The sequence below is a fragment of the Arvicola amphibius genome, chromosome 1 (assembly GCF_903992535.2).
Source record: "Arvicola amphibius chromosome 1, mArvAmp1.2, whole genome shotgun sequence".
In the NCBI taxonomy this organism is placed as follows: domain Eukaryota; kingdom Metazoa; phylum Chordata; class Mammalia; order Rodentia; family Cricetidae; genus Arvicola; species Arvicola amphibius.
In genome coordinates, this window is record NC_052047.1 from 27,232,058 (window position 1) to 27,254,526 (window position 22,469).

Here is a 22,469-nt window from a genome sequence, read left to right on the forward strand (position 1 = left end):
ATCTCCCAAACTTAATTCTTTTCTCCCCAGATACAGCATTCTCACCTCCAGTGCGGCCTGGACACCTACATCCGCCCAAGGCCTACCCCTGTCTTCTGGAGGCTCACAACTCAGGAGCACATACACGGCACTATGGGGTGCTTAAGCTCCTGCCCTGTGGTCAAGGTAACAGCAGTTTCAGAACAACTGTGTTACCACACCAGAGGTCTGAAGATGAAGGCTCTCAGTTATCAGAGGAGAGTCCGATGAGGAAGCGGCACAGGAAGACACTGCCCACAGACTTCCAACTCCTTACATGTCTCCTCCACAGCACACAGCACACAAACAGCATTTAAGATGCCACTGGGTAGGTCTCTTTGGTTATTTATCTATGTATTTGTTTGATGAGTGCTTGGCCTGCATGCACGACTGGCACCTGAGGTGGTCAGCAGAGGGTACTGACGACGCCCTGGAACTGCAGTCAGGATGGCAGTGAGGAGGCTCTAGGTGCTGGAGCCAAGCCTGGGTCTCTGCAAGGGCGGCCAGAGCTCTCAACTGCTCGACTTTCTCTCTAGCCTCAGGTTTTATTACTTTAATTTTTTATATAGTTAATATTTTTGGTATGAGTATGAAGGTATGTGCACAGAGAGGCCACAGGAAGACATGGGGGCTCTCTCACCGACCCTGAGGCTCAACAGTTTCGGCTGTCCAGTGAGCGGCACTGTCTCTACTCCACAAAGCTTGGGTTATAGGCATACGCAGGCAGACGTACCTGCTTTTATGTTAGGAACTAAACTTAGGTCCTCATGCTCACAGCAAGTGCTCTCACCCACTGAGCATCTCTCCAGGACTGCACTGCGCATAGTTCACAGCACCGTAATTGTTTTGCTGTGTACAATATACCAGAAATAACAGCTTTGCAACTCCTGAAATTTAAGCTTGGAAAAATTAATGTATTTTAGGTAACATCAGATGAAGTACAAAAAAGATGCTTAGGTCCCAATAGAGAGCAGAGCCACAAGGCAGCCCCCATAGGCAGCAGGAGGTACCCAGCAGAGGGAAAGGATTAAGCACACATAAGAGCTGGAGAATGGGTGGAACTGTATTCTGCAGCACAGAACGGTGCATAAAGACACAGTAATGGCACTGCTAGCATTGTCAATACACAACTGACAGCACTGAGACAGAACATCCCGAGTGTGGCCAAGTTCAACCCTATTTCCTACAATTAATATTACCTCATATAGAATATATAAATATAATGAGATCATATTCACCACTAACTCCTCCCAGGTCCACTCCCACCCTCTCTATACCCTGACTTCGTGTCCTCTTTCTTTTTCTTTTTTGTTTTCTTAAGTTAAGGAACTAATCAAGATCATATACTCCTGGGAAGGAAGCCCTCCACTGGAGAATGGCTGACCTACCATGACCACAATCTAAAAGAAAACTGCCTCTGCCTCCCTAAGAAGCCATCAGCTGTCCATAGTTCCAGAGCCTAGGGTGGGGCTCCTGAACTCCTTCCCGGTTTACTCAAGCTACAGTGTAGACAGGCCTGCTCTTGTGATGAGAATCACAGCTGCTATGAGTCCATGCGTGCAGTGCTCCATCAGGTCAATGTGCAGTGCTCCGTCATGTCCATGCATGCAGTGCTCCATCAGGTCAGTGTGCAGTGCTCCGTCATGTCCATGCATGCAGTGCTCCATCAGGTCAGTGTGCAGTGCTCCGTCATGTCCATGCATGCAGTGCTCCATCAGGTCAGTGTGCAGTGCTCTGTTATGTCCATGCATGCAGTGCTCCATCAGGTCAATGTGCAGTGCTCCGTCATGTCCATGTGTGCAGTGCTCCATCAGGTCAGTGTGCAGTGCTCCGTCATGTCCATGCATGCAGTGCTCCGTCAGGTCAGTGTGCAGTGCTCTGTTATGTCCATGTGTGCAGTGCCCCATCAGGTCCATGCGTGCAGTGCTCCGTCATGCCAGTGTGCAGTGCTCCGTCAGGTCCACTCTAGTCTTCCCTGACCTCAGGCTCTTACATCCTTTAACCCCAACCCCCTCTTCTGTGATACGTTACTTCTGAAGAAAAAATCTGTTGCTGCTATAAAATACTAAAACCTATACTAATTTTCAAATTGTAAACAGTATTCAAATTATTCTAAATATCTAAAATACTCATGTGTTTATAAAAACACAAGTTTTAATTAAGAATCAAGGCATCAGAGAATCAGAAATAAACCTTGCTCTACATTTTTTCTTAAGTACTATTTTTTAAAAAAAGAAAACAAACTATCCTTTTTCATTTTATATACCAATCCCAGTTCCCTTTACCTTCCCTCCACCCATTCCCTCCACCTTACGTCCCACCTCAGTTCCCATCCACTCCTCAGAGAGACTAAGGCACATTGCCTTGGGGCAGGTCAAAGTCCCTCCCCACTATATCTAGGCTGAACGATTTGTTCATCCAAAGAGAATGGGTTCCCAAAAAGCCAGTACAAGCAGTAGGGATAAATCCTGGTGCCACTATCAGTGGCCCCACAGTCTGCCCCAGCCATACAACTGTCAACCACGTTAAGAGGGTCTAGTTTGGTCCTATGCTGGTTCCTTCCCTGTCCAGATGGAGTTGGTAAGCTCCTGTTAGCTCAGGTAAACTGTTTCAGTGGGTGTCACCATTATGGTCTTAACCTCTTTGCTCATATTCTCACTCCTCCCACTCTTCAACTGGACTCCGCTGCAGGTCTCTGCCTCTATTTCCATCCGTTGCTGGATGAAGGTTCAATGGTGACATTTAAGATATTCATCAATATGATTACAGGGCAAGGCCAGTTCAGGTACCCTCTTCTCTACTGCTTAGGGTCTTAGCTCAATGCATGGGCACAGGAGACCACCTCCTAAATATAATACCAGTAGCACAGACACTGAGAGCAACAATAAATAAATGGGACCTCAGGAAACTGAGAAGTTTCTGTAAAGTAAAGGACACAGTCAGTAAGACAAAAACGCAGCCTACTGAATGGGAAAAGATCTTCAGCAACCCCACATCAGACAGAGGACTGATCTCTAGACATCAAATTCCAAATAATACAATTTAAAAAACGGGATATAGAACTAAACAGAGAATTCTTAACAGAAGAATCTCAAATGGCTGGAAGACACTTAAAAATGTTCAACATCCTTAGCCATAATGGAAATGCAAATAAAATGACTCTGAGATACTATCTTACATCTGTCAGAGTGGCTAAGATCAAAAACACCAATAATAGCTTATGCTGGAGAAGATGTGGAGTAAGAGGGACACGCCTCCATTGCTGGTGGGAATGCAAACTTGTACAACCACTCTGGAAATAAGTATGGCGTTTCTCAGATAATTGAGAAATCAACCTACCTCAGGACCCAGCAATACCACTCTTGGGCATATATCCAAAGGATGTTCAATCATACTGTAAGGACATTTGTTCCACTATGTTCATAGCAGTATTATTTGTAATAGCAGAACCTGGAAACAACCTAGATGTCCCTCAACTGAAGAATGGATAAAGAAAATATGGTACATTTACACAATGGAGTACTACTCAGTAGTAAAAAATAATGAAATACTGAAACTTGCATGAAAATATATGGAACTAGAAAAAAATCTTCCTGAATGAAGTAACCCAGACCCAGAAAGAGGAACATGGTATGTACTGTCTCATAAGTGGATACTAGCTGTGAAGCAAAGGATAAGGAGCCTATAGTCCATGACCCTAGAGAAGCTAAGTAACGAGGAGAACCCCAAGAAAAACATACATCGATCCACCTGGAAAGGGGAAACAGACAAGATCGCCTGACAAAACTGGAAGCATAGGGGTGGGAGAAGGGAAGGCAGAAGAGGAAGAGAAAGGGAGAAGGGGTGAAGGGGAGGGAGAAGGAGAACTTGAGGGAACGGGATAGTCGAGATGGAAGAAGGACAGAGATGAGAGCAAGGAAAGAGATATTTTGATTGAGGGAGCCATTATGGGGCTAGCAAGAAACCTGGCTCTAAAGAAATTCCCAGGAATCCACAAGTATGGCCCTTGCTCTACATTTTAAGAAATTAGTTTCATAATAGTAAGAGGCAAATGGCAAAGCCCTCCAAATAAACTATCTTATCACTATAGAACAGAAACCACAAGGTGGGTAGAAACTATTATCTGTACTTCACTGAGAGGAAGCTAAAATCCAGGGGTGAGTTAACTTAATTCACTAGTGTATGCCACGGGAAGTCAGTCTCACACCAAGCTGTGGCTCAAAGGGAAACACCGTCGTCTAACACGTCGTCTAACACACTGTGGTGGCCTGAGGTAGCTCTCACGTAGCAACTAAATAAAGCTCGGTTATTTGAGTGTTAAACTGACTTTCTTGTGGTCTAACATCTTAAGAGCCTATACAGCAGTAAACCCAACCGTAACATAAACAAGGTTATAGAATGCTTCATTTCACATAAGCAGGGTAAGAAAAAGCTTAATAAAAACAAATGAAGGCTGCTTCTCAGTGTTACCACCCAGTGTGCCTCAGGAAGTAAGCACACAGTTTTCTGTGGCCTCTGGAACCCCACTTTTAAAACTGCAAGTATAAATGAACTTATATGGACAGAAGAAAAAGGAAAACACTGAACTAGAATAAAATGAAAACATTAAGAATTAAGGCTAGAGATGGCTCAGTGGTTAACAGTGCTTGTTGCTCTTGCAGAGACCCAGGTTCGGCTCCTCACACCCACACGATGGCTCACTACCATCTGGTACCCTCTTTCTAAAGTCTGCAGGGACCAGACACACACATGGTGCAAAACACATACAGACAAAACACTCATACACACAGAATAAATCAATTTAAAAAATAAATAAAAATTGCCAAGCTGTGGTGGCACACCTTTAATCCCAGCGCTTGAGAAGCAGAGACAGGTAGATCTCTATGAACTCAAGGCCAACCTGATCTACAGAGCAAGCTCCAGGACAGTTAGAGCTGTTACAGAGAAAACCCGTTTCGAAACTAAATGGATGAATAAATAAAAATTAAGGGTAAAAGCCACCAGTGAATAAATGACAGAAGTATGTATCTTGGCTCTGAATAGCTAAAACTTCCATTTAAGAAGTAAAATCTGGGTTTTAATAATGTATATCCTGAAACCATTTGCTTATTTGCTGTTTACTAAAGTCTGGGGATAAGCAGATTTCAATGTAACTGGGTGAATGATTCAAGACACACATCGTGTTCCCTGGAAAAGCACCCTTACCCGACAAGCATGTCATCAAGGCCAAGGCAAGCATGGCACCAGCCAGCACAGTCAGCCGGTTATAACGCATCGCCATGATGGCTGCTATGAAAAATGTCTTGTCACCGAGTTCAGACACTATGATGACTGATATGGCGGCGACAAATGCATGGATAAATCCCAGGTTCGTCTGGGTAGCTGCATCTTCTCTGTTGGTATGAACTGGGGCGGCTGGTGTAAGTCCTTTCTGAAAATTAAAGAAAAAAAACAAACAAGAAAATGTTTAAATCATTTAACTGACATTCTCTTAAATGAGAAGAGTTATTTTTTGTCATAGCCATTCCACTAATTTATTGCTTTAAAATTTGGAATGTCATTAGTAATAGCGGTAGTCTATAATTCAGCTCTCTACACAGATCAATTCAGAAGAGTACACTATGTCCTGACACCATAATTACCTTATTTTCTAAGTATGTGTTAGAGTCAATTCACTGCTGTCTCATTCAAGTTCTCACTAGTAATCCGGGTGAAGACTCGGGTGTTGATCAAACATTCACTAACATGAGGCTGACAAGACCTTATCACTAACACTGTAAAGGCCTATACGGGATACAGGAAGCTCTCAAAGGCTACACCAGAGCTGGCTGCAGCTAAGACGAGGTTTAATATAGCTGGATGTGCAGATGGTCCTGTGATGAACTCTAAAAATATCCTGGAACGTTATCTGATAAAAAACAAAGCAGTCTTGGTAGATAACAACATAACAATATGACAAACTTCATTGGCCTTCCCCAAAGCTGGCTAGAAAGCTCCAAAGCCCTGCCCTTTAAGAAGGCACTGACCTCTGAAGGTCATCAGAAATGGAGAGATTCAACACCCAGGGCCTAGCAAGCGAGTAGAGGCAAACTTTGCCTGTTAACAGTTTTAAGAGATCATAAAAACTGGGGAAAAGTAAGGAGGGTGAAGAGAGAGAACCCGTAAAGGATGGCTACAGAGCAGGGATTTTACGTGGCCAGCACAGATGTGAAATCTAATACAGTTCGTTCCCGGCTCATTGCTGAGACGCTAAGGTAATCAGATGAACACCAGGAAGGACAGTGTGTCTCGGTGTCAGTAACTGGGAAGGTTTTCCTGTGGCTCTAGCTACGCTATCTGTAACATTTTCCACTGCTGTTGTGTACACTATTCCTTAATGAATGACATAAACTTGACTTCAACTGCTACAGGGAACATCAGACTGTAAGAGTGGCCCAGACTAGGGGAGACCTCTGAGCCAAAACAAGGAAACTCTCTGTGGTCCCCGCAGCCAGCAAGCACCACTGTACAGGTTCTCTCCTTCAGCACCTTAGTTCTAGCTACACTCCTTTAAAATAAGCTTCTACCTGGCCCAATAAACAGTCCGTAAGCATGACACATTCCAGAAGACATAGATAGGCACTTCAACTAGGAACATCCCAAACACATAACTTTCCTGCTGGAACCCCACCCTTCCTCCCCACACTCCCTCTTTCCTTATGAGACAGGGTCTGGTTACCACGCTAAGGCTGGCCTGGAAGTCACCATCTTGTTGCGATGTCATCCTCCTAAGTCCTGGGTTAATTACAAGCACCAACCACCACACATAGCTAGATGTTTTTATATGAAAAGACTTCACAAAATTTCAGGATCTTAAGTCCAAAAAAAAAAAAAAAATTCAGGAGTAATATACAGCACTTAAGATCATTTGGCTCTTTTTTTCCCCGACATCTTAGGGAGGCTGCAGTGGTCGTCGCCACTCTCCGAGCTTCATCACGCCGCCCAAGGATGACAAGAAGAAGAAAGATGCCGGAAAGTCGGCCAAAAAAGACAAAGACCCAGTAAATAAGTCCGGTGGCAAGGCCAAAAAGAAGAAGTGGTCCAAAGGCAAAGTTCTGGACAAGCTCAACAATCTAGTCCTGTTTGACAAAGCTACATACGACAAACTCTGTAAGGAAGTTCCCAACTATAAACTTATTACTCCAGCCGTGGTCTCTGAGAGACTGAAGATTCGCGGTTCCTTGGCCAGGGCAGCCCAGGGAGCTCCTTAGTAAAGGGCTTATCAAGCTGGTTTCAAAGCACAGAGCCCAAGTAATTTACACCAGAAACACAAAGGGTGGAGATGCCCCAGCTGCTGGTGAAGATGCATGAACAGGTTCAATCAGCTGTACATTTGGAAAAATAAAACTTTATTAAATCAAAAAAAAGATCATTTGGCTCTAAAGCTCAAAAAAGAGAAAATTTTGCATTTTAAATCAAATCACAGTAGAGATAAACGCTTCATATTTTCATGGCTTTCTAAGACTTAAGTCCTTGGCCAAGTTATGTAGTCTGTTCTCCTATGAAATAAAGAATCAAGTTTGCCTAAAGAATACACTAAAAGGAAGGAGCTGGCTGGAGAGATGGCTCAATACTCTACGAGAGGACTCAAGTTTGGTCCTCAACATCTACACAAGGCATCTCAAATCAACTCTAAGGGATCAGACACCCTCTTCCCGCTTCCACAGGCACGAATGGGGCATGCATTCTCTCATTCATATTCTCTCCTCCCTCCCTCCCTCCCTCCCTCTCCCCCCGCCCCTCCCTCTCTCTCTCTCTCTCTCTCTCTCTCTCTCTCTCTCTCTCTCTCTCTCTCTCTCTCTCTCTCTCTCTCTCTCTCTCTCTCTCAAAATACTTTTAAGGGTGAGTCCATCCAGCAGATGGCTTAGTGAGTAAAGGTCCTTGTGGCCAACCTGATTAACGCCCAAGACTCATGGTGGAAGGAGAGAACCAACTCCTCCAAGCTACCTTCTGACCTCTATGCATATGTGCATGTACACACACACACACACACACACACACAGATGTACATAGGTACACACATACATAGATGCATAAAAATAATAAAAAAATTAAAACAAACACAATCCTCCATATTCTCAAAACTTCTCTATGTAGAAGACTAAAGAAGAGTAAACTTAAAGTCTATTAAGTCAGTCCTGGATGGCCAAACTGAAGCGGCAGAATGTTGTGAAGACGAGATTTTTAAAAATGAAGTATCGCCGATGTCCCATTTGGGGTGGGGCCACCCAGTCACTTATTCTCTGTGCTCTATCCAGCTCAGTATCTGCAATGGTCTCTGTCTTCCGGAAAGGGCTCTTCGCTGAGGGTCAAGCTGCACTGGCCTGTGGATGGCAGGTTAGGATTTACAACTGCAGACAACAGCACTAAGTGGACTCGGTAGGCTCAGCAGTCAGAAAGGGTAGAGGGAGAGGTAGAATTATGCAAATACAATAGACCTCTGTGTGAAAATCTCCATTTTTTAAAACATGAAATATTAATTGGGACAGAAAAATGATCCATTAGCATCTACTGGCTCCCTGATCTGGTCAGCCTTCACTGAGTTAGTAAAGTGGCTAGGTCCACAGCGCTGGAACCAGACTGTTCACATCCAAAGCATTACCAACATGACCTGACTAGATCATCTGCCCACTAAGGCAGCCATGCCAGAACTGTGGAGTTTCAGGTGAGGTCCTCAGGAGGGATGGCGCCTGGCACACAACAAGCACTCGGGTCTTACCCACAACACAGGACCAGCTCGCCAACCTTCCCGGGACCAGCTTTCCACGTCCCTTCACCACTCAACCGCTGTTCCATTGCTCGGTTGTAAAGAGGCAGAGGTACCGTTTCCATTTAGCTGGCCAGAACAGGCCAACAAGTCTTGGGCCACTGAGAAGAGTGGAGGGGAGGGAAGAGGCGGTAGCAGGGGTTTCTCTGCAGCAGCTGTGACCCACCTCCGTTTTCTTATCTTATGCTCTGTTCTTAGTTTTAAAATAAACTTAAAAGAAATCAGTATCAAACTGTTAAGAGTGTTCCAGGCCTAGAATGCAAACCCTTACCTGTATCTATTTAATACTCAGCTAACCACACCAGTTCCCAATATAAACCTTTCTCCCAAAGAACTCAGAATAGCAGTGCTAAGTGCAAAACACCACAAGCTAAACAATTAGCTTCATAACGTACCTTTGTATTTTCTGGTTTAAATTACCCATTATACAAAGTAAAAACAGGTAAAATTATTTGAGATCAATTTAACTCAATGCATCCAATCACCATTAACTTATAAGCAATATTTTTAAATTGCCATGAAGTATTCTAACATTTTTTCATACCACATTTAAAGTGGTATACATATTCTTGCTCACGGATCAGTCACGGGCAGTGTAGCTTGAGAACTCATCAGGCCTCTGCTACCCACAGCCTCAGTCAGCCAGACTTCCTTTCCCAGTGCTCTTCATTTGCCCCATTTGTCCGCGCTCCTCAAACCCAGCTCAAAGAAAATGTCTGGAGCAAGCTTTATCAGGCCTCTAGCCCTTTGCATCCCAGGCCCCTGAAATCCAGTCATATTCATACAATGACAATATACCACAGAAGGGGTGAGAGCCACAAAGGTGAGGCCAGGAACCCTAGGAGCTGACATTTCCTTAGTGGAAACATATTACTAGTGAAATCAAAGAGACAAAGTAACTAAGTGTCCAATCAACAGGAACCTATGAGAGCTACATAAAATATACTGGTTGTTAAGATGGATCAGCAGTAAGGGCACTGACTTCCAAACCTACCAACGTGAGTTCCATCCCTGGGACTCATGGGAAGGAGAACTACTTCAACAACAAGTTGTCCTCTGACCTCCACAAGTGTGATGTGGCCCACAGGTGCCACATACATTCACATAAACAAACACAGTTGTAATTTAAGAAATTCAAGATTATGAATAAGAATGTTCTATAAATACTAATATTGAAAAACTATTAAGCTACTTCAGATGAAATCTGTATTACATACGAAGGTAACACATAGAGGGAAAAAGGGAGTTCTGTACATGATGGTAAATGCACCCCAGATCTCAAGAAACAGTGGGCATTTCCAGAGACGGAAATCGGAACCAGAACGGGTGAGCCACTTTTCCTTAAAGAGCCAAGTACTTCACAGCTTTGTGAGCTGCACAGCTTTGTGAGCTGCACAGCTTTGTGAGCTGCACAGCTTTGTGAGCTGCACAGCTTTGTGAGCTGCACAGCTTTGTGGTCATCACTCAGCTCTGCTGCTGCGGCTCCAGTGCAGCTGTGAAATACTGGAAGAAACGAAACAGCGCGGCTGCTCCAGCAGAGCTCCACTCGGAGAGACGGCTGCGCAGGGGACCCAGTCTGCAGAGCCACGGTCAGAGCTCCACTCGGAGAGACGGCTGTGCAGGGGACCCAGTCTGCAGAGCCACGGTCAGAGCTCCACTCGGAGAGACGGCTGCGCAGGGGACCCAGTCTGCGGAGCCACGGTCAGAGCTCCACTCGGAGAGACGGCTGCGCAGGGGACCCAGTCTGCAGAGCCACGGTCAGAGCTCCACTCGGAGAGACGGCTGCGCAGGGGACCCAGTCTGCGGAGCCACGGTCAGAGCTCCACTCGGAGAGACGGCTGTGCAGGGGACCCAGTCTGCAGAGTTACGGTCAGAGCTCCACTCGGAGAGACGGCTGGGCAGGGGACCCAGTCTGCGGAGCCACGGTCAGAGCTCCACTCGGAGAGACGGCTGCGCAGGGGACCCAGTCTGCGAAGCCACGGTCAGAGGAGAAGGCGAAGCCACCTCGCCCCACACAGCCTTCGTACCTCTTTCTGCCATCATGACCCAGGTTTGCATCACTTCAAAGACCTCTTTGAAAAATGTATTTTTAACTGTGTGTGCACCCGTGTGTGTGCGGGCATATGCACACATGTGAAGACAGGCACCCACAGAATCTAGACAAGGCATTGGATCCCTTGGAACTGAAGTCACAAGCGGCTTTGAGCCACCCTGCATGGGTCCTGGGAACCAAACCTGAGTCCTCACAGGGCAGTACCTTCTCTCAACAGCTGAGTCTCGTCTCCAGCCCCTCCAAAGACCTGTTCCCCCAACCTACTACTCCAGCAGTAGCATCAGTTCCTTGTGAGCTGTAGCAGGCCTCATGCAGAAAGGATATCCACCAGAAAGGATATACTCTGCACTTATTCACCCAAAGGTCAGGGAGCTCACAGCTGGGTTCGGAGATTCTTGCTCGAGTCCCAAAGGATCTAGGACTAGACTCCGGGAATGGCTGACTGGAAAGTACAGCAGTGTGTGCCTGATCCTGCCCAACAGTGAGAAAGAATAACGCTTGTTCTAGGACCCCAGAGTAAACCACTGGATGAATGCCTGCAGTCTGAAAAAAAACTGCACCCCAAAAGAAAAGTGTCCATGATAATGATAATCCAACTCAGAGGCAAGAGGAAAGTTCCTAAAAGATTTTGAATGTAAGACAACCATGAATGAGGCTCTGTGGCTAATAAACAGGGCAGTGGGGGAATATCTGCTACTCGGGCTATCAAAGGTAAACTGCCCAAGAGGAATGGCGAAATCAATCAGAGAAGGAAAACATATGCACATGAAAGAAAAAAAAAAAAAAAACCACAATAGGCTTTAGGAAGAGTAGAATTCAATTAAGGATGGTGGTAAGTTTTTGTTTTTTTTTTTGTTTTTTTTTTTGTTTTTTTGCCTGGCTGCCTGATAGTCATGTTCCTAAAAGCTATGGGGAAAAGAAAAATCAAAACAAGGGATGTAGTTCAGACATGTTCAATGTGAGTGACAAGCAGTTTCACATGAAGGTTTCCAAGAGAAGCGGATCGTGAGATGAGGCTGGCCAGACAAGGTATAGACCTGGTGCCAGCAGCCTAAATTAGCCAGAGCTGTTTGCAAGGGGATGAAATTCCCATGGGAGAAGGCTAATGGCTAAAGCCCACAAAAATGAACCTTAGGAAATACATGGGTCTTGACCACCAGAAATGGAGAGAGCACAGGGGAAAGTTAAACCACCACCGCATGCCCAGGTTACCTATGACTTTCAAACCTCATGCTCCTGAACTTGACTCCACTCTACACCCACCAAGGTTAGAGCTCCGGCGCTGTCCTTCCAGCTGCCTCCTTCAGTGCACACCTGGTGCCATGGACACAGCTGCCTCCTTCAGTGCACACCTGGTGCCATGGACACAGCTGCCTCCTTCAGTGCACACCTGGTGCCATGGACACAGCTGCCTCCTTCAGTGCACACCTGGTGCCATGGACACAGCTGCCTTTTCATTTTATTCCTGGGTGCTTTTCTATCCAATGAGACTGGCTACATTTTAACACTTGAAAAGAGACAGACGCTGAAAAAAAGGGGGAGGGATGCTGCAGAGTGCTCAAAAAAAAAGGAGGTATGGATTGGATGTCTTACCATATTGATATATTAATCTATAGATCTGCATCCAAAAACCATATTTCAAAATATGGAAGTGCTAAAAAAAAAAAGTCAGGCAGTGGTGGCGCACGCCTTTAATCCCAACACTCAGTGAGGCAGAGGCAGGCGGATCTCTGTGAGTTCGAGGCCAGCCTGGTCTACAAGAGCTAGTTCCAGGACAGGCTCTAAAAAAGCTGCAGAGAAACCCTGTTTCGAACAACCAAAAAAAGAAAAAAGAAAAAAAATAGAAATACACAGAGAAACCCTGTCTCAAAAAAAAAACCATAAATAAATTAATAGAATAGAATAAAATATAAAAGTGTTAAACTAATTTTCTAAATCTCCAGATCTCTCAGTCACCTGGGGCGTCATGCTTTCCTAAATAAGCATAATCTAAACAGAAATCTTTCATTCCTGCAACTTCTCCTGGCCATCCTTACCGTACACATACCCACTGGAAGGCTTAGTTTCCTTAATGTGCAGAGTGAAATCACAGTCACATGTTTCTCTTTGTACACACTACCTGGAGTTCTGGGGTTGGGGAGAACCTTACTACTAAAAAGCCCAAAGAGCAGGAATAGTTTCAGAAGGTCATCACTGAATATTTGGTGTGCTTCTGGGTTCCTATACATAGAGGATGTTATTTTGTAGAGTTTAACAGGCCTCGAACATGCATGAGCCCATGCTCCATGTGGGCTGGCTTCACTTAGTGAAACTGTTTTCTGCCCCAGAGACTGAACTGCGACCCCAGTGCTGCTGTCTCCACAGTATTCCAATGTACTGTGGGTGCTCAGATTTCCCTACTTCCAGCTGAAGCGCTCAGTTCTATGGATGCCCTTAGCTGAGCCGCCTCCCCAGCTGTGCACACTCAGTGTGGTGTGGTAATAGGGGCAATTTTCAGACGTGGTTACAATTCAGGTAACAGATTACCTGAAATAATGTACACAGCACATGCAATCATGCACAAGGCTGTAAGGCCAAAGTGGAGGTCTTACAAAGCACAAAGTGCAGCGGCCAAAGCAACCTGAGGCTAGGCCTGAGAGAAATTATCTTGCCAGCTGGATAACCTATCTACAGAGAACTTGTCAGGTCAGTCTTCACAACTGTCAAATCCTTGTGAAACATCTCTTTAAAGCAGAAACTTGGGGTATGGGGAGGCCTTAGAAAACCTACTTTGGGGTAGGGGTCGAAGAAGGAAAGAAAGCAAACAGAAATAAAAAGGCTGTTTTAGCTGAGGCAGTGGTCTGCTGTTTACTGTGTAGCAACTACTAGGGACTAAATAGGTCCCTAAGTTACTAAGAGCCCAGATCATTTTCACATCATTTCATTTGATAAGCAAAAAAATCATAAAAGCAGTGATCACAATTTAACATGGGCACAAAAGGCTTAACTCATTTTTCTACAATCATATTGCCATGATGGTGTTAGATTTAAAATTTAAGAGAGTAGCTCGCCATGTCAAATGAGAACAGGAAAAGATCTCTGGACTTAATTCGCTAGGTTACAAGTGGGCTTCAAAATGATGGGGTGGAGGCTGGAAAGAAGGCTCAGCAGGTAAGAACACTAGCTGCTCTGAGTACTTTTTATATATTACTTACATATTATATTCTTTACATGTAAGTAAGTCTCAAAAGGATAAAAAGGCATGGTGGGAACCATGATCAAAGATTAGCTGACAGCTGGTCGTCCAGTAGAAGTGGTCTCTAAACAGCAGAACAGAAACCAATGGGGCCAAGCAGTGCTAGTAAAGGTCCCTCATTATTTCTTCTTCCTTCCTCAGAATAGGAGGAGCTGGCTATGGAAGTGGGACTGAAGGAACAATGGAAAGGGGGGAGAATAAGAGAATCAAGGAAGAAAGCACTGGAGGTCAGAGGAGGCAGAAGGTGGGCAGGGCTGAGATGTGGCTGAATGGTAGAGCACTTCCCAACAGACACAGACCCTGGGGTCAATTCACAACACTGCCCTTCCTACAAAACAAGGGAGGAGGTGCAGAAAGGATGAGTTTGATGCAAACATGAAAAGGGGAGAAAGAGCACAGAAGAAGCCAACATGGAGATGACGGGGCACAGCTGGAAGGGGGTCAGCATCTGGAAGGCAGCGCAGTTCCCACTCCACTCCTCTGCCACATCCCACCACAGGACACCAGATACTGGGCTTCCTCATAGTATTCCTGATACACCACTACACCAGGTTTGGTTTGGGTTTTTGGTTTTTTGTTTTGTTTTGTTTTTTTCCAATACAGAGTTTCTCTGTGTAGCTTTGGAGCCTGTCCTGGAACTCGTTCTGTAGACCAGGATGGCCTCAAACTCACAGATCCACCAGACTCTGCCTCCCAAATGCTAGGATTAAAGGTGTGTGCCACCACCGCGGGGCTCTATGTCAGTATTTTAATATTTGAAACACAAATTGCATCTTGAAACAAAGGACCAGCATCCTGCACTTAAACATAACAAAAATCTTTGCTGAGAGCTGGGGAGATGGATCTGTTCATATTCGTCACCAAAAACTATGGGGACCTGAATTTAGATCTCAGAACCCACTCAAAGCCAGGTGCTTCAGAGACGCTGAAGGCTGGGACACTGGTACTAGATGTTGGACTGTGTGATATGGTCGGTATGAGTCTCAGTGGCCCTGGAACGTCGCCATCTGCTCGCAGAGACCACCTACAGACCTGCCTGCCTCCATGACAACCGGAACACTCCCACTGGCCCTTTGCCCTTGGAGCTATGGCATTCTGGACTAGTTCTGTTCTCACTTGTGGCCAAGTGTAACTCATGTACAATAAACCATCTTTCTAGCTGTCTTAGATGAAGAATAAAAATGAAAAAGGAATGAAAGAAGGAAGGAAGGAAGGGGAAACTGGTTACTGGAGAACCAGTCTACTATATAGGCTAGGCTGCACTCAACTTGAAATCTCTTATCGTTCTGAGATTATGGGTATGCATCACCACAACATTATCCTCACGAGAAAATGACAACAGAGAGAGAGAACTGTGTTCTAACCAATTCTAACCGTAGAGTTTAATGAACACAAACATGACTTACTAAATTCTCCTTTTAGTCATGATGAAACCAGGAAGATGCTTGCATGGAAACAAGACCTACAGCTTGCTGCCAAAAACTGATTCCACCCCTTCAGATTTTGTGTGTGCGTATAATAAAGATATATAAAAGGTTATTAAATAAGAGGTGACACCACGTAAAATAATGGAATCTGGACAACACTTAGGACTAGCTCAGCCTCAACAATACTGACAGAGTCAGAACAGATTTTTCTAGAAAATATCACTGTGTGCAAATGACAAAAAGCAAAAAGCCACGTAACCTAAAACAATGGCCCTGCAGACAAAGCCAGCGTTAAAAGATCCCAATTAGAGATTGGGTAGGAGCAGCATCTTGCTATGCAGCTGGATCTGTAACAGAGCAATATGTACCAACAGAGCCAAACTCCATCCAGGGGTTATAGTGGTGTGTGCCACCATGACCAGATGAAGGCATTTTATTACAAGTTTTCATTGCAACGTCTAAGTCTTTCTGGATGATTTCATTAGTTGATCTAAAATATTTATTTTTACTAATGTTACATTTGACTCCTATTAAGAGTATATATTTTAAATTTATTTTTTATTAACATTTAGCAACTTTGTTTATGAACATTACCATTCTACTATGTATTTCTATATTAGAAACATATTACACACTTAGTTTTACTGATTTTTCTTAATAGAGTTCTTTTGCTGACATAACACCAAATAAATTGAGTACCAAAGCACCATTTCAGGCAGAGGCCACCATGGGAAACAGTCCTCACAGCCTAAAGTGCCCGTCACAGCCATGCGGAGGCCGCTCTGGGCATCGACAGTATGGAGGAAGAATGCCCTAAGTGAGACGGGAAACAAACGGTGCCGTGGAGGTGTTCTCACGGCAAATACGTAACAGAACAGCAAGAAGTGGCGTGAAAACACGAACCTGGGCAGGACGGGTAACAAGATTTTTGTGGGCCTACCAACAGTGCTACACAGCCAGAACAGTTTCTTCAAGTTCAGAATATTTATCATCTATACTCTGCCCAGGAAAGAAACGGAAAAAAATAAGAGCAAACTAAGGTCACTATCTGGAGCACAAAAACCGTGATTTGTTCATCACTATATGCTCAAAGAGAACCCCTCTGCTCCTCCTCGACCTCCTGAGGGTGGGACAACTGTACATCACCACCTGCCTTCTTCCTAACCAGGTTCTAAAGACAAAGAACACTCAGCACAAGAGCCCCGTCTGAAAGTTCTGTCAGCTCACTGCACCCAGTAAGATAGAGCCACTTGTTTGTGCTGTCTCTTCCACCGGAACCCCTGCCAATGAAGCCAGGATATTCACAGTCCACTCTCAACTTGAGGCAGCGGCCTCAAAGGTTAAATTTAAATATCTCATCCTTTTAAAACTACTACTGCATATAGTTGCGAAGTCTGCTGCAACCCAGATACTCAACAGATAAGAATCCTGGCTTATATGGTTGTTAAACTGCACTTTGGTCATTTATGTCGCACAGAAGCAAGTGAGACTTTTATTAAAGAGAAAAATTTTCAATGTATTCTAGTAGTGTAAGAAATATTTGAGCTACAGCAAAAAGTTATACAAAAATATAATTAAAATGAGATAGTTTTGCTATTAAGTGTAAACCATCAACTCCTAATGGAAAAGAACACCAATACTTATGAAAATATTAGAACAAAACACAGGGTGTCTGCACTTCCCCTCCAGCCCATTAGCTGCAAAGTCAAGCATCCCTAAGACCACTTCAGTGAGGCCAACAGATTGTGACCTTTACTACCACAGTAAGATTATCTCCAGCATCCTCAAAGGTCTGCAGTAACTAACTATAACTGTGCCTGCCACCATTTCTGCCTTAAAAATTGTTAATGACCACAGTGACCATGAAATGCCTATAAAGTTATACATTCATAAAATGCACTTTTGCATTAGGTTATTTCACTGTGGGGGAGGGGGCGCTCCTGTTTTAAAGTAGGCTTCTGATGCTCAAGTATGTGGCAGCAGGCTCAATGATGAACACAAAGAATAAAGTTCATGACTCAGCGTTTTGGAGCTGGTTCAGAAGATGTGTAGAGTAGGGACAGACCAGCCAGACCATGAATGCACAGTCATCTGAATGGCAGCAATGGAGGAGGCAGCACCGTCAGAAGACAGGACAAGGAAAACCCGCTCCACCCAATGCCTCTATGCCAAAGGACTAGAGCCCCTGGCTTCTGAGAGCCAGTGATTCCCACTTCTACACAGGCCACCTGATCTGTACTGCTATCAGAGGCAATTTATTACTCTTGAGTTCAAACACTCCTGACCCCTCCACTCTGAGCGTGCGTGTGTGTGTGTGTGTGTGTGTGTGTGTGTGTGTATGCGCACGCACGTACTCTGTAAACTTTACAAGGGCCCCAACATTAACATCTATATAATCTATTGCAGTTCGATTTTCTAAGTTGTGATTAATGAACAAAATCACAGATAGCAAAGATGAAGTTGAGTTTCCTTAACTTCACCTAGTAAACCCTTTAGCAAGTAAAAGAAGCCTGGATGTATACTGTTAAGATAGTTTTTCCTGCTCAAATTCATTTTACACATCTTCCATATAGGTATTTAAAACCCAAAAGGAACTAAAATGTAAAATCTTAGATCTTCCTCTTAGAAAATTACTTAGCCAACAAGTAATAAAATACAAAAATAAAAAATACAAGGTTTTAGGAGAGAGACCAAGAGGAATAAGATAACAACGTTCTCTAGACATTAACACTCTGCAAGGGCAGACAACATGTACACAAGTTTTAAGAAACCAAGTCAGAACTCCAAGTATTAAGAATAGATAAAATATTAAAGTCCTTCAAAGGGAGGGAGGCAAGGAGGTATAAGTCATCAAGATCAAAGGCTTACATCAATATATAATCCAGGAACCACTAAAATGCATTAGAATGGAACAAAAGGCTAAGGACTGCTAAGAGCACCTGGGAGATGAGAAGCAGGATCTGGCTTCTAACTCTGCTAAGAGCACCCAGAAGATGAGAAGCAGGATCTGGCTTCTAACTCTGCTAAGAGCACCCGGGAGATGAGAAGCAGGATCTGGCTTCTAACTCAGGTTTGGGTTCTGGACATTAAAGCACCCAAACCTAGGCCGCCCCATCCACAACCAGGAAATGTCACCTGTTCTACCTGTTTAACAGCCATATATGGCTGAAATCGGCTCCCCAAATCTTAACGTCACACTAATGGAATCGCTGAACAGGTGGCTATTGAACGTCTTCCCGAGCACTTGCAGTAAGGAGAATCTTTCCTCATTTCTCAAGACCGATTACTACATCCTGGGCAGGTGATTCTTAGAAAGTACTTGCTGTGTAAAGGCAAACTCAGAATCGCAGACATTCCCACCTCCCGGTAACTGCATAGAAAACAAAATCCGGGAAAGGCCAGTGTAATATGAACCGTGAGGAAATGAAAACACCCATTACTCAGAGAATGATCCCTTCCGAAGAACAGCTTGGGAAAGGCTCCAGAGGTTTCTGTTGGCTCTTGAAGATGGGAAGGGTTCTGACCCGCAGGCTTCAAGCTCGAATTCTGTTGTAAGGCCTTTGTTTAGGAGGGACTGGCAAGAGAGCACATGCCAGGTCTCAGAGATCTGGAAGCGGCGGTTTCAGAAAACAGTGAGGGTGTGGTGGGTCCCTAAAAGGCCTAGAAGTTGGCTGGAACTGGGTGATGAAGAAACGTGAATATCCAACCTGTCATATGATTGAGGTCAGAACAGAGCCATTCTCTCAAGAGTTTTGAGTTCAGTTAATTAGGGGGCATAGACTGGGGCAGGAAACTGAATGCCAAAATGGACCCTACTGACAGACTAAAAACTCCAGAATGTATGAGTCAAAACTGGAAATAAGAGAGCCCAAGACAGATAGTGTCTAAGAAAGGAGAAATTCTACGAACATAGATTAAAAGGTTAATTTATATCTATGTGGTGAACGTAAATGTAGTTTTTTGAATCCCCCACTCTACCATCAGACACAGGTCTCTGCGTTCTTTAAGGGCCACTTCCCTCAAGCCAAAGCACGGTTTTTAAAAAGGGAGGCCAGCAATGCATGATCTCTAGACCCATATCTGGCAAAGAACCAAGCTGAGTTTGGGTGAGCATCTCCGACTGGACTGCTTCCACAATGATGTGGAAGATTATGTGTGATGATGACCCTTTGAGAAGCTAAAGTCTCCCAGCTGCTCTGTGCTAAAAACTTTCTACTCCGGATGAGTATTTCCAGTCTTTCCAGTACGGCACATCTGATCAGCAGAACGTTGACTCCGGAGCAAGTACGTCGATCCCGGGGATATAGGGGACCACTGGGGACCCCTGGCTGGGCTCTCCCTTTCCCTTCCCCCAAGCAGTCAGGCGAGGCCAAGCCGCGCCTGGGAAAAACAGTCGAACACCCTCCCCCCCGGCGAGGCTAACAGGGGCCGGCTCCCCTCCCCCAGTCGCCTCGGAAAGAGGGCGGCGCCGCCAGCGGCGGAGCCTGGTACCCAGTGGCCGGCTCCGATGGCTCGCCCGCCCCATACCCTCCAGCCGCGGCCCTCACCTCGGCCCGGGCCGGCTCGAGGCCCTGCACTGCCGCGGGTTGCGGCTGCAGCTGCTGGGCGGGCGCCGGAGGCTCCTGATTCCGGTGGCTCAGGTCTTCGTCGGGGCCGGCGCGGACCCCGACCGGGGCCCAGAGCAGCGGAAGCAGCAGGAGCACGAGCAGCCGTCGCGTCGGCGCCCGGCAGCTCCCCCGGGCCGCCATCCCGCCCGCCCAGCCGGCACGGCGCTGCGGCAGGAGGAAGTGCGGGCGAAGGGAAGCGTGGAGCCTGGCGTGCCGGGAGGCGCGTTCGTCAGCTCCCGCCGCCGCTCAGCGGGCAGCCTGCACCACGCGGGACGCGGCGATCGGGACGGAGTAGCGGCGGGCGCTCCGCGGCGGCAGGGCAGGGGAACCCACACACTCCTCCAACTGCCTCCGCGGCCCAACTCCTCCGACCCCGCCCCCTGGCCAGGGAAGCCTCCCATTGGCCCGACGTCAGCCTCGGCGTCGTGACGTTTCCGGCAGGTTGAGGTGCGGCTCGCGCGCTCCTCCCATTGGACCGGGCGCGCGGGGCAGGTAGCTGGCCTTGGAAGATTGACGCTCCCGGCATCTTTCCGGGGCCCCACCAGCGACCCCTTTGGGATCTTGGCCAGGCAGTGACCAGGCTGCAAGGCCCCTGCCAGCACTTCCTCAAGAGCATTAAGCAATTAGAGCCAAAACCACCGCTACTTCCACTTCTGTTGAATGTCAAGTGACACCCAGCCCCGCTACTTACGTGGCACTTCCCTGGCAGGAACTGCCACACCTTAAAGTGGCCCTTCCATCCACCTCACTAAGTCCCAGTGTCACCTGCATAGAATATTTTTCGGGGGTCCACATGCTGGCTTTTGAAGGCTCTGAAGTGGGATTCAGAAGTAAAAGATGAAAACTTCCAAGCTTTGTTTTAAGACCTTGTTGAATAGCAGCAGGCAAAACGGTCTTTAACTACCCTGGCCCAGAATGCCTTACTTTTTGAGATGTCCTGAAAAGGCTACGCTTTTGAAAAGTTGGGTGTTGTTTAGGACTTTTGTGGGATGGAGGCTCTGGGGTAGGCAAGACAAAAAAGACTGGAAGGAATGACTAGTTAGGCTCTAGAATACGACTTCAGTTTTAAAAAGAAAAGCTGAACACACACCTCCTGCCAGGTCCTATTTTAAGTCCGACTCCTAGTTCCACAAGCCATTCCTGTAACCTGTCCTTAGCCTTCTACTGCTCCTTACAGAATGCAGCACTTGGCCCTTCAAGCCCTAGCTTATGCATTTGCCTGGTGTGCTAAGGTAACCAGGATGCCCTCCTACACGTAGTTTGGGGTGCAGCTGTTGTACCTCCCTGTTCATTCCGGGAGTGCAAGTGTTCTGAGCCCTCACAATGTAATGTAACAGATCAGAAATGCAGACTCCTTCAACCACCTTTTTCTGCAAAGATTTGCCTTGCTCAAAAGGGTCAAGTGGGAGGGAAGGAGCATCCCAGTACATAGAGGGCTAAGTGCCACAAGCTCTTTATTCCTGCTAGGGGCTGGGTTTATTTTTCTGAAGTTAGCTGCCCCCAATCTATGACTGTCTCAGAGGAGGAGCTTCTGGATAAATACTAGTTACCTCACAAAGAGAAAGCAAGTAAGTCCCTGGGCTAAAGAGGCAGGGTGTTGAACTGCTGGCTCCAAAGCTCCAGTGGTTCTGGAGTAAGACAGGAATGTTCAGCAAAGGCTGCCAGGCAAGGGGCATAGGGCTTTGTTCCCAGAGGGGAGCTGGCATCGCATGGTTACAGTGGCAGGATCTGAGGAGTATGGGGTTTTCCCAGCCCCTCGGTGTTGCCCAGCTCCCTGGCCTCACTGGGGCTCTGCCAGGGAAGCTCTAGGTGTTAGATTCCAAAGGGAATAGTTCTCATACATAGCTATACCTCCTGGGCCTATGCATTGCTCCAAGACATAGCTTTAACCCCTGGAGGACTCAGAACTATTATCCTAGGCTTTAATTGTGAGTAGCTCTCTTTGAAAAACAAACAAAAAAAAATCAAAAGAAAAGAGGCTAATTTTTTTTTGAAGTGCTGGTGAGAGAATCCAGGCCTTGTGCCTACTACACAAATTGCTCTACCACTAAGCTACTTCCTCACACTGTTGGCATCCCTCACTAAAGACGAACTAAAGCCGTTTACTTGACCCCTACCCAAGATTAGCTTTTTGGCACTGTCCCACTTAGATGTGGTCTCACTGAAATACAATCCTAGCAGGCACTCTACAGCAAGGAATACTGCTGCATGGGCATAGCAGTGTGTGCAGTGTGTGGGCTGGGCATGAAATCCAGGACTAGCACTGGGCCGCTCCTCTCAGCCTTGTAAGATAGCTTTTATTTCTGTATTGTGTTTGCTTCCC

At 45.9% G+C, this 22,469-nt stretch overlaps 1 protein-coding gene and 1 pseudogene across 1 annotated transcript in view; one reads left to right on the plus strand and one right to left on the minus strand.

The window, feature by feature from the left end:
* Positions 1–20,486, minus strand: part of Tmem165 (transmembrane protein 165) — a 28,248-nt gene extending 7,762 nt beyond the window's left edge. Inside the window, exons 1-2 of the mRNA XM_038349511.1 lie at positions 20,087–20,486; positions 5,224–5,449 (exon numbers count right to left, since the gene is read on the minus strand). Of these exons, the coding sequence (XP_038205439.1) occupies positions 5,224–5,449; positions 20,087–20,287 (427 nt within the window). The 5' untranslated portion in view covers positions 20,288–20,486. The remainder of the gene's footprint in view (positions 1–5,223; positions 5,450–20,086) is intronic.
* Positions 6,187–7,424, plus strand: LOC119818558 (annotated as a pseudogene).
* Positions 20,487–22,469: the final 1,983 nt, after the last annotated feature.